Source organism: Pundamilia nyererei, unplaced genomic scaffold (assembly GCF_000239375.1).
Source record: "Pundamilia nyererei isolate P.nyererei 1_Seehausen unplaced genomic scaffold, PunNye1.0 scaffold00187, whole genome shotgun sequence".
In the NCBI taxonomy this organism is placed as follows: domain Eukaryota; kingdom Metazoa; phylum Chordata; class Actinopteri; order Cichliformes; family Cichlidae; genus Pundamilia; species Pundamilia nyererei.
In genome coordinates, this window is record NW_005187588.1 from 236,911 (window position 1) to 248,162 (window position 11,252).

At 38.7% G+C, this 11,252-nt stretch overlaps 1 protein-coding gene across 9 annotated transcripts in view; it reads right to left on the minus strand.

The window, feature by feature from the left end:
* Window positions 1-4,510: 4,510 nt before the first annotated feature.
* Window positions 4,511-11,252, minus strand: part of adgrl3.1 (adhesion G protein-coupled receptor L3.1) — a 119,996-nt gene continuing 113,254 nt past the window's right edge. For 3 of the 9 annotated variants that reach the window (XM_013914337.1, XM_005747016.1, XM_013914336.1), the window contains 4 exons: window positions 9,451-9,579; window positions 8,819-8,836; window positions 8,024-8,326; window positions 4,511-7,042 (listed from right to left, as the gene is read on the minus strand). In XM_013914337.1, the coding sequence (XP_013769791.1) occupies window positions 6,399-7,042; window positions 8,024-8,326; window positions 8,819-8,836; window positions 9,451-9,579 (1,094 nt within the window). In that variant the 3' untranslated portion in view covers window positions 4,511-6,398. The remainder of the gene's footprint in view (window positions 7,043-8,023; window positions 8,327-8,818; window positions 8,837-9,450; window positions 9,580-11,252) is intronic. The other 6 variants (XM_013914341.1, XM_005747019.1, XM_013914340.1 and 3 more) reach the window with 3 other exon arrangements.

The following is an 11,252-nucleotide window of genomic DNA, read 5'->3' on the forward strand; positions in this document are numbered from 1 at the left end:
ACATTGTTATTGTTAAATAAATATCGTCAAATAATCGAGATCTCAATTTCAGTGAAAATAATCGTGATTATCATTTTTGCCATAATCGAGCAGCCCTACTACTAACACCAAAACATTTAACACTTTTGAATTTGCTGTGTAGGAGACACCATCAGTATGTGTTGCAATAATACGTTACATGATCTGCTGAGTTTGCAAGTTTGATCAGTTACAAAGAAACACATTACATAAAAGTTATAAACTGATTTGCATGTCCTTGAGTGAAAATAGCATTTGATCCACAAGTAAAACATGATGTTTCTTGTCACCAGGTTTGCACACATCTCATCAGGGATTTTGGACCTTTGTCTTTACAGAAACACTCAAAATTATTTAGGTTTCTTGGCTGCTGCTTGGCAGCTCCAATGTTTCCATCTCCGTGCTTGACTGTGGGGATGGTGGTCATTGGGTCAAACTCAGTATTGCGCTTCCTCAAGATATGGCAGGCTGCACGAATGCCAAAGAACTATGCTTTCATCTGATCACAGCAATTTTTGCCATGCCCTCTCTCAATAATTTATATGTTCACTGGCAAACTTTAAATTGGCCTCTGCATGTGGCTTCTTAAGGGGAGGACTTTGCAGATGCTGCAGGATTTCAGTCCGTTACAGTGTAGTGTGTTACCAACTGTGTACTGTGGCTGGTTTTCCAACTGCCTTCCGATAACAAACAAGCTCTTCCCATGTATGTATGGGTTAATTTAACACCTTTCCCATAATCATCTTCACTCCATGAAGCAAGAACCTGCATTGAGCTCCAGACTGAAGGTGATTGATCGTCATTTAATATTTCTTCCACTTCTAAATAATCACACTGATAGTTGTCACCTTCTCGTCAAACTTCTTGCTAACACCCTTGTATCCCATTCAAGCAGATCTACCATGTTTTCCTTGATGTCCTTTGACAGCTCTTTGGTCTTGCTTATGGTGGTGGAGAGTTTGGAATAAAAGAAATTGATTCTGTGGACAGGTATGCTTTATACACATAATAAAGTTGATTGATTGATACATTTTTAATTCTGAGAGCCAGAATTCTAAGAGATCAAATACTTATATCACTCAATACAAATCAGTTTCTAACTTGTGTGTAAAAAAAAAAAAAAGTAAGGAGAGAAACAATCAAAAGGACTGTAAGTGTGTGTGTGTGTGTGTGTTTGTGTGTGTGTGTGTGTGTGTGTGTGTGGAACAGCAGAACATAGCCAACAGGTTGTTTACAAATTAACTTCATACACACTCTTAGGCCTGTTGCCAAATTAGAGGATGTTGAAGCTTCTCACTCCTGCCCTCTAGAGACTACACTAGCTGGAGAAGGTAACTAGCCATTCCTCAGTGGGGTTTACCAAAGTCCACCCAGGGAATCATTAAGAATTTCTATTGCTGGGCAACACTAAGCACATGGGCCCTAAGGACAAGTTAGCAACTTCACCACATTAAGTGGGTGGAACTGTGTAAATGTAGAGGGAACAGACTACATGGAAAAAACTACATATACAAGTAGACCAACACAATTCTGGCTATGATGCAGCTACTGGGAAGGACCTTGACAATTGAGCAAAATCCAAAATGTAATGTGAAGACCTGAACTTTTACAAAGACAGGACTACGAACTTTAGTTTGCAAAAGACAAACAAGTAGTCTGTTTTTTTTTAATGGGAATCTTTGAATCCAGTGCCATTGCCACAGGCTTATAAAATTGAGCACTTAGCCATGCAGCCTACCTTTAAAAACATTTGTCTAGGAATAGATTGATCTAAGAGCACAATGAATTTGAGCGTGATATAATAAAAGGATGTCAGCAACTCAATAAGGGAAATTTTCCTTAAATATTAGATTTATTATTTTTTATATTAGATATTTTTCTAGATATTCTAAGATCAACTTTACTGGTATTTATACAAAGTGAAAGCTTTCAGAAACCATAGTTATTCAAACCCAAACTGGGTTTACTGAACAAATTAGGTTTTTTAGGTTTACTTGAGTCATTTGTGCTATTTTAAGAAAACATAAAAATTAGATTTACTTTAAAAAGTTGTTGCACTCAAGTGTGTAAAGTAACTCTGAAGAAATTGGCTGTTTTGTACTCTAAAATGTTTGATTCAATGACAAGCCACTGAATTAACCTGAAAGAATAGAGAATTTTACTGAAATAACATCAAAGAAACTACAGAGGACTCTTTAAAACTGACAATGTAGAGAAATATTTTTTATGTGATTTGACAGGCTAATTCAATGACCTTGAGCGACAAAACAAAACAAACCTTTTTTTTCCAAACCTCCTTTGGCATTAACATCAGTACAAAGGCTGTGTGCTGGGAGCTTTGTGGCATCCAAGGCCAGGAAGCAACTGCAAGTGTATTGTGTATGTGATCCAGTACTTTTGTTTATATTGTGTATGGACTAGAGATGGCACGATACCACTTTTTTATGTCCGATACCGATATCATAAATTTGGATATCTGCCGATACCGATATGAATCCGATATAGTGTTTTTTAATCAACAAAACTGTTTTTTTAAATATCTTGCTGCATTTTGTATAAGTTCACACTCAAGTTTAAAACAACAACTACACTAAAGCTATTCTGTTATACCTGTATGCAAAAAAAAAAATTTCATAGTTCAGCAATACTGATCAATCTAATAAACTTAAACCTACACCATCCTCCCTATTCTGGTATTTTAAAGAGTACTTAGCGTAAATATTAAGCAACCTAACTAATAGGGTTCCAACTCCCAGCAACAACAAAAATAAATAAATAAAAAATAGGGAACCACCCCTCACGCTCCACCTCATGATGCTTAATCGACGTAATCAACCTTGATTTGATGCAGTGTGAAAAAAAATGCACAGAAATCAATTATTTTTCAAGAAATATTTAATAGATTCAACATCTTTCTTCAACAAAATTGCAGACTACACAGATGGTACCTTCCCAAAGGAAAAAGTACTATAGCTTACTAGGGTATATATATATTAGACTTAATAGTCACTATATACAGTAATTGACTTCTATTCCTTTTACATCAAATTAAAACTTTGGGTGTCAGATAATTATTTATTAAAAGCTAGACATTTTAAATGAGAATAAGAAAGAAAAGTATGTCTTTGTGCCCCCTTTTCCCTGTTAATGCCCTATCAGCCCCCCTGGCTAAACTTTGCTAGATCCGCCCCTGCACAGTTACCAGCGTCAGCTACGTAGAAAAAGATCCTGGTGTAGAAAGTAATATTAAATAAATTCTAACAACAGCTGATCAAACTTAAACGTGCTGCTGTTGTTCAGCCGCTGGTTTCCTCTTTCTGGTGCAAAGTGGGCCAAAAACAAAGAAGCCGATCAGCTGATCATTAAGCAGTTTCATGATTGAAGTAGCAGCAAGAAGAAACAGTCGCTTGTTAAGCTTAACGCAGGAATGCTTTACAAACATTCAGAGATGGACTTACACACTTGCTTTACTTCTCTCGGGGATAACTTTGTCGGAGATGAAATGCCAGGTTGCTAGCGAAGCTCCACATGCTATCCAGACCACCGACAGGTCCCGCATGCCACAGCCGCTCTATCACGTGATGCATACTGCTCCGACGTGCTAACGTTCTGAGGTGAGTTACGGCGTGTTGCAAGTTTTGTGAGGTGCTTTCGTGATATTTAATGGATCGGATTACATTTTTTATTTTTCTCCGATATCCGATCCAGTAATTTAGGTCAGTATCGGACCGATACGTAATATCGGATCGGTCCATCTCTAGTATGGACCGAATAAACTTGGAAGAAAGCCGGACCAATTTAAAATATTAACTGATTTCCACTTTGATAGACAGGGAGAGAAAATGTGCAGCAGTGAGTTTCTGCTGGTAGCGTGATCACCATGGGTTACTTGCAGAGGTTCATATCACACTTAGTTTTTGTGAAAGTAATTATTCATCAATCACATTACCCTTGAGGTTCAGTCCTTTATATGTATAGAATATGTAAATATATGTTAATCTCCAAACAATGGAGAACTAATGTATTCACTGACAGAAAGAAGTCTTCAAAAATAAATTGCCTAATATGATTCTGTAAACTTCCCACACACTCAGCTATGGCACGCAAAAGCTTTAACTGGCAGAAGCTGTTCTGACAGATCGAAAAAGCAGAATTTCACCTGAGAACCAGATCCAAATGCATGCAGCGAGATGTTTGCATACTCAGTCTCACCAAATGGTCAGAAACACACATCTGAAGTGAAAACAGTGATGGGTTTAACTCTGTGTTTGTGTTTAATTTCAGCATAATCACTGAAAACACTCAAGAGGCAGAAACCCGCAAAGCTATGTCAGTAATTTATTTGTTGGCAAACAACTTTCACTGTTACAACAAATATTAGTTATGAGATCATTCAACGTGGAACCCATACAAAAAGAATAAATAATTAGCAGTAATATTGTAATAATAATCAAGATCATAATAATTTAAAAAAAGAAATGAAAAACCCCAAAAATTAAAAAAATAAAAAAACAAACAAACCCAGTGCCACTTTATTTACTCCTGCCAGCTTTCTTTCCTCTGAGCTTGTTTTGCTGTATTTAAACCAATAAACTGATAAATAAATAATTTCTCTCTTGGGGACATGGCGGGGTTTGTGGAATACATGTGCAAGCTACACTTCATACACTTATTCATTGTCCTGCTAAATAAGTAAACATTGGCTTCCCACATTGGACAGTGCTCTTGTGTGCAGATTTTTCACATTTTCAGTACACAAATATGGTGTAGCCATGATATTTCATTGGTAAGACTGACCCCTTTGTAAAATAGTAGATTCTCTGAGCATTTTTCTGTACAATAAGATCTCAAACAGCACTGTAAGGTATTATCAGTTGCTAGAATATTTGGCAGAGGATATGTTTTTAAAAACTATTTTTGTGCTACGTCTTAAATCTGGCGTCTTTGTAATTTTTCACACCGAGGCCCCTCGCGCAGGGTCAAAATGAGATGAGATCCTCTTCCATCAAAAGTCTAAAATGTAGCATTTCCATAGTAATCGCTTCCTTCGTCTCTTAACTACTTCAGTTTCCTGCTTGGTTTAAATCTACACAAGTGGCAAAGTATATAGTAACAACTAATTTGCAAAATGTACGTGACAGTGGTGTTGCTATAAAAAGGACCAGGATGAAGTGTGCGTAGGGTATATGCGTATTAATTAAGGAGTGCTTGACCGCCTCTGCATTACGAGAGAGTGACATGAAAGATTGTTTCTTGCTCGTTCTGCAGTCCTCTCGTGAACAGAACATATCATTGCATTTCAGAACGTTTTCACACACAAAAGGTTTGCAACTTAGGATTATAAAATAAAAGACTTGGTCATATGCAACATTTGTATCTGTATCTGGATTCTGTACAATACATAGAAACAGTTTGTGATTTCTTCATAATCCTTTGATAACGGAAAACTTTTACAGAAGAAAGGAGAAGAAACAGAACTTTTTTTTTCACTTCAGTCTGTTGTAATATGATCTTCCTTCTTTGTTTTCAGTGAAATACACAGTAGCCGCTGTCACTACGACTTGCAGGAATGTTACACCAGCCCAGACACAACTCCAGTTTAGCAGATACGAACAGGAAGAGAACTTCGAACATCAGTTTGATATGGTTACAGTTCAGCCGCCCAAATAATATCAGTGGTTCTTTTTCTTTTCTTTTCTTTTCTTTTTTTTTTTTTACTTTTTTTTGGGTGATTGTTAGTGAGGGCATATATCATACATCCTTCACTTGATTGGCAGGTAGCGGTGCTTCTTTGGGGCCAGTTTATGCTGTGAACACCAGAGTCTGACGTCCTGCTCTACCCTTTATTGTCGTGGAAACGTCATCCAACGTATGCGTCTTTAAGAGTTAGACAGACAGACAGACATACAGACAAACAGACAGGCAGCTCTTTTCACCCAGGGCTGGGGGCCTGGGCCCTGTTGTGGTGGTAGTGGAGACTATATGCTATAATCTGCTAGAGGTCCATATTGGTAAACTTGTAGGGCTACGGTCAATCCGAAGATTCCAAATAAAAGTAACAGGTACGGTAAAATTACAGAATCCCTCCCCGTTCCTTTTCTGTTCTGAGTTCAAACATTCCATTCTGGCTTGATGTTCACAAAAAGTCTTTTAGAGCTGCCCTCTCAGTCTGCACCTTTTATGACAGTACATTCAATCCCTGCTTTTAACTGGCCAGTGATGTCTCAATCATATTGTCATGGGCCGCCGTTAATGTTACACACAGTACCTCAATCCAGGGTCGGGCCAGCTCAGTCTGTCAGTCAACAACACAGAATGTTTTCACTGAAAGGTTGAAAGTGTAAAGGTGGGCTGGGGAGGGACAGAAGTCTCGACTGCCTCTATAGACTGGTAACCAGGTGAGAAGGGTCTACAGGCGGCTCCTCGGGTGATGAATCGGACTCATCCTTGCTCCCAGAGACCATATATCCATCACTGCCACCACGGCCCATGTGGTAGTAGCTCTGCAGCTCGTGAAGGTGATTCCTGGAGCCCAAGTTTGGCATGCTCTTATAATAGACATCATCCAGTTCAGGAGCAGTAGCACTCTTACAGGGCTGTAGCTCCCCGGAGCTGTCTTCCTCTCCGTCTGTTAAACCATTCATCTGCCCATCTGGGAGGTCCGTCAGCACTGGCATGCTGGTGTAGAGTGAGTCTCTGTGGTTTGGTGAGTGCGTGTGCTCATCAGTGTGCTCGTTTGTCAGCAGGGGAAAAAAGCTCTCGCTGGTCTCTTGAGGAATGCGCCGTGGCCGGGAGAAACTGTGAGGAGGCGGCGGCGGCGGGGGGTGGCTGTCTGGCGGAGGAGGCCGTGGCGGCAGGAGAGGTGCATTGGACTCCTCTCTGATAATCTCCAAACCCAGGTTCTCCTCATGGGGGAAGGCTACAGAGTTGTCTAGTACCATGGGGCCATTGTCCTCTTTACTGCCTCCCACACATCCACCAACTCCACTGCTGCTGCTGCTGCTGCTGCCCCCTGCCAGGCTCCCTGGAAGAACCAGGCAAGAATCATATTACACCACACATCTCAACATGTTAGCCCACTGACGTTAAATCATTTTGAACAAAAAGCACTGCCACTGCTACCCAAGGCAGAAACTTTAGCATTACTAGTAAAACAAGTATTAAATTTTTTAAATTGTATACTTTATTGACCCCCGTGGGGAAATTCCTCTCTGCATTTAACCCATTCACTCTGTGAAGTTTAAAGTCCCCACTCTAATTTTCAGAAATTAACAACAGATTAAATTAGTCCTGCTATGTGACACCGGACCCAAAGAGAGCGATTTAAAGGATGTCAGCTCATTTGATGTCATTGTCCAGGTTGTCTTGCTTTCGAAATTACAGTTTTACTTGAGCTCACCACTTTCAACAGTGCAATTTTCGCCAGCATCATATGTCTGTTATCCAGTAAAAAAAACAACCCCCCCCCCAAAAAAAAACTACTGTCTGCTAGATCTGCCCACTACCAAATGTCAGACAGGCAAAGCAAAAGGAAAAAGGATCAACTTCAGGTAAATCTACGCTTCACAATAGCTGCCAAAAGTGTAAAAGTTTGGTATTGACATATCAGCTGTGATAATATGTCGCAGTTGTTTAAGCTGTCTGCGAACGGTTAGAAATAATAATTATTGTAGATTTTAATATGTTGCTCACCACTTCTATTGTGCTGTTTTGTTGAGTTCACCTGAACCCTCAGAAGGAAGGGATACTGCAAATCATTATAAATGACAGGCTTTTGCTTAATTCAGTTTAATAATCACCTGTCTGCATAAATCATTGTAACCAGATAAAAACCCAGATTCTACTCATTCACCCACAGAAACAAATAAAAAGTGTTTACACGCATTTATAATTACTCTAAGACTATTTTTGTTGTAGTGAGTTAACAAGCAGTGCCACTTAATAAATCGAAATATTTACATCTGTTTATCAAAACCTTCAATTATATAAATGAAACCACATTCACCTCCATTGGCCATGCTGCTGTTCACCAGTTTGTTCATGAGGTTGTGATTGCGCTCCGTGGTTGCTCTCTCATGATTGTTGAGGTAAGATGGGATATAGTTGGATGTCAGCTCCTTGAGGATCTTCTTCTCTAGAGTTGTCTCCTTGTGGTTGCCGTGGGTGCCGTAGCCGGCGCTACGGTCGAGGATCTGGACACAGTCGCTCAAGTACTCACTGCTCGCCATGCTGTAGTTGTTGGCATGGTTACCATTAAGAGGGAGTGTATCCATAACACTGGAGTCTCTTGCGTTGTTCAGGATGCCCTCTGAGAAACAATTTTAAAAAGTGCTAATTATTAAGATGTAAGAAAAAAACAACTCCCAAGTGGTTTTTTTTACAAATGAAAGATTTTAATTATTGTTTCACATCGTAGTGGGTGCTGTGAATTGAGGATTAAAAATTAGCAATGATAAATTTCTTGGAAAGAAAAATGCTTCAAGCGTCCATAATTCATTAAGGAGAATCTTCATAAGTACTCTTCTTTTTCAATTGCTGCTAGCGCTACAACAATACAAAAAGAAAAGTTAAAATTTCACTGAAAAATGTTTTTAAGTAGAACTTCTAGTAATTATACAGGAGTTATTATCACATCTCATCTCCCTGCTGGTCGACTAATACTATAGATACTGTATATCGACTGGAAAACTTTTTGGGGGAAAAAGGTTTTGCATAGGTTGGATTTAAAACATTAAATTGCTTTAAATTCAAGAAAATAATTATGTAGCTGAAGTAGTTTGAGTAATAATGTAGTCCATACTTGTGTCTCGGTATGGTGCTAATGGACAGCATGAGGGAGAGAGAGAGAGAAGAGAAACACAGATGTGAATTTAGACATTGACAGAAACACATTTCAGCCACCGTTACATCAACAATTGCTCAACAACTAAAGGCAAGTTGACAAATTTTAAACACAAAAATCTTACATAATGATTACAGAACAAAATATCTGTGCTTTGTTATAAAGACAGAGAAAGAAACAGCATAAGAATCATATTTAAAATGCTATAAATGTAGATATTAAGCATATGCAGACACATGCTGTTGCACAAGCAACACAAGGCCAAAATGACACATGCATGTAAAAATAAAAATAAAAGTAAATCTAACATTCTTATAAAATGTAATATATAAGAAATATTTCATGCTTCCCAAGTAGCTTTTTTAAGATATAGCAAATCTGCAAACAGTAATTTAGATAGAGTTGTATGCATATATGTACATTTCAGTGTCATTGATCATCTCACTTGGGAACCATAACATGCATGCATCAAAATAGAAAGCACCTTTTAAACTGAAAGAACCATGCAAACTAAATCAATAAATAGATAAAATAAAGCAACTCTATGCTACATTTAAAAATGTTGTTCATAAATGGAACATCAGCCACACCTTGGGTGTTGTACATGCCCACAGCTGGGTTGTTATAGACTGCCGAGTCCCCCAGGAGCGTGTTATAAGGATTGTTAGTACCATGGGGACGAAGGAGAGCATTAGTTATAAGATGATTAGCCATGGCTCCTGGTACAGGCAGATAGAGAAAGAGAGAGGAAAAGCAATAGCCAAGTCGAGAGAGGAGGAGAGAGGAAAAGCAACAGCCAAGTCAAGAGAGAAAAAGAGAGAAGCACTCAGGAGAAAAAAAACCCAGAGTGGAGATAGAGGTTAAAGGAGAGAACATGTAGCCATTGCAGAGTGGAAGTAAGCAAGAAGGAAAAAAAGAAGAAGGGAGAGCGAGATGGAGAGTGAGTGTGTGGAAGAAAGAGGGAGAGAAGAGGACAAGTAAATCAAACAGGCTAACAGTTCAGGGAGAAAGGCAAGAAAAAGCTTGACAAGTCATTCTTGCAGCCATTGCATACAGGCTGAGGGAGGGAAAGGGAGAAGGAGACAGAGAGAGAGAGAGAGAGACAAAGAGAGAGTGCCATAGCTTGGAGCAGACTGTGCTGCAGTTCAATACGCTTGAGCAGAGAAGCATGACTACAGGACAGTTAATGGACAAAGGGGCCACAGAAAGTGTTTTCAGTGCATTTTCTGAGAGACTGCTCATATACACATTAAGACAATGCAAAAAATACAGGCAACAAATGGGCACGACAGCTCTTATGCATTCATCCTCATGATGCTATCGACACTGTATGAAGCAGGCTGTGCTACTGCTGTCTGTGCATGTCATATAGCTTTAAAACAGAGAGGGGAAAAACAGGTTCAAATATCTCTGTGGTTTCAGCATAAACTCAAAGCAAAACATGATAAGAAATAATTATCTTTATCAGTTTTCTTTTCCTTTTAGTACCTTAGCAGCACCACTAATGAGGTGCAGAGATGGTATTATACATGACCAACCACTGTGTATGTGACGACCTAGTGGAGAGTCTGCATCATGCAGTTTTTCTTTTTGCTTTTCTTTTCTGCTCTTTCTAGCGGCTTCAAATGCAATCTTGCTAATATTATACAGTTGTCACTGACTGTGTGGGATCTGAACTTATGGTTATGTAAACTAGCTACATCTACGGATGCATCCCGTACCCAGTAAAATCATGTCTAAAGGCTAGTAAATCTATGAAAAATATAGGGGCACAGCAATTTTTTACTTCCCTAAGGCATTTTTTTCTCATTTCTACACAATGTAAACTATAAACTTATGATTCCTATGCCATTATAACCCAGCATTTAAGAACTACATAAGTCATATATTGTCATAATATTCAAAAAAAGGGGAATATATGCATTCTAGATCCTTTCAAATGTATGACTACACAAATTATTCATCAAAACTACAAATTACGGCAGCATAAGAAATTGTAAGCTCTGACACATCAATCTGCTGCAAAATGGTAAAGGTGGAGGGAAATTTGTCATAGCTGGACACACTGAAATGAAAATCACGTTAAGGATCTGTTATCTTTAATTACTTGAACTGATCCCTCCTTTTCTCGGTGCTGCCAAAAGTCAGCCACCGCTACGTGAATGCATGAGTTATTTACTGGTTGATTATGTGACGTGACGTCATTAGTCTCAAGCTACTGGAACTATTGTTGATCTTAGTTTTGCGGATATATATATATATATATTAGGGGTGCAACGATATTCGTATCGACATTGAACCGTTCGATACAGTGCTTTCGGTTCGGTACGCATATGTATCGAACAATACAATTTAGAAGAAAAAAAAAATTTTAATTTTTTTTTTTTTTTTT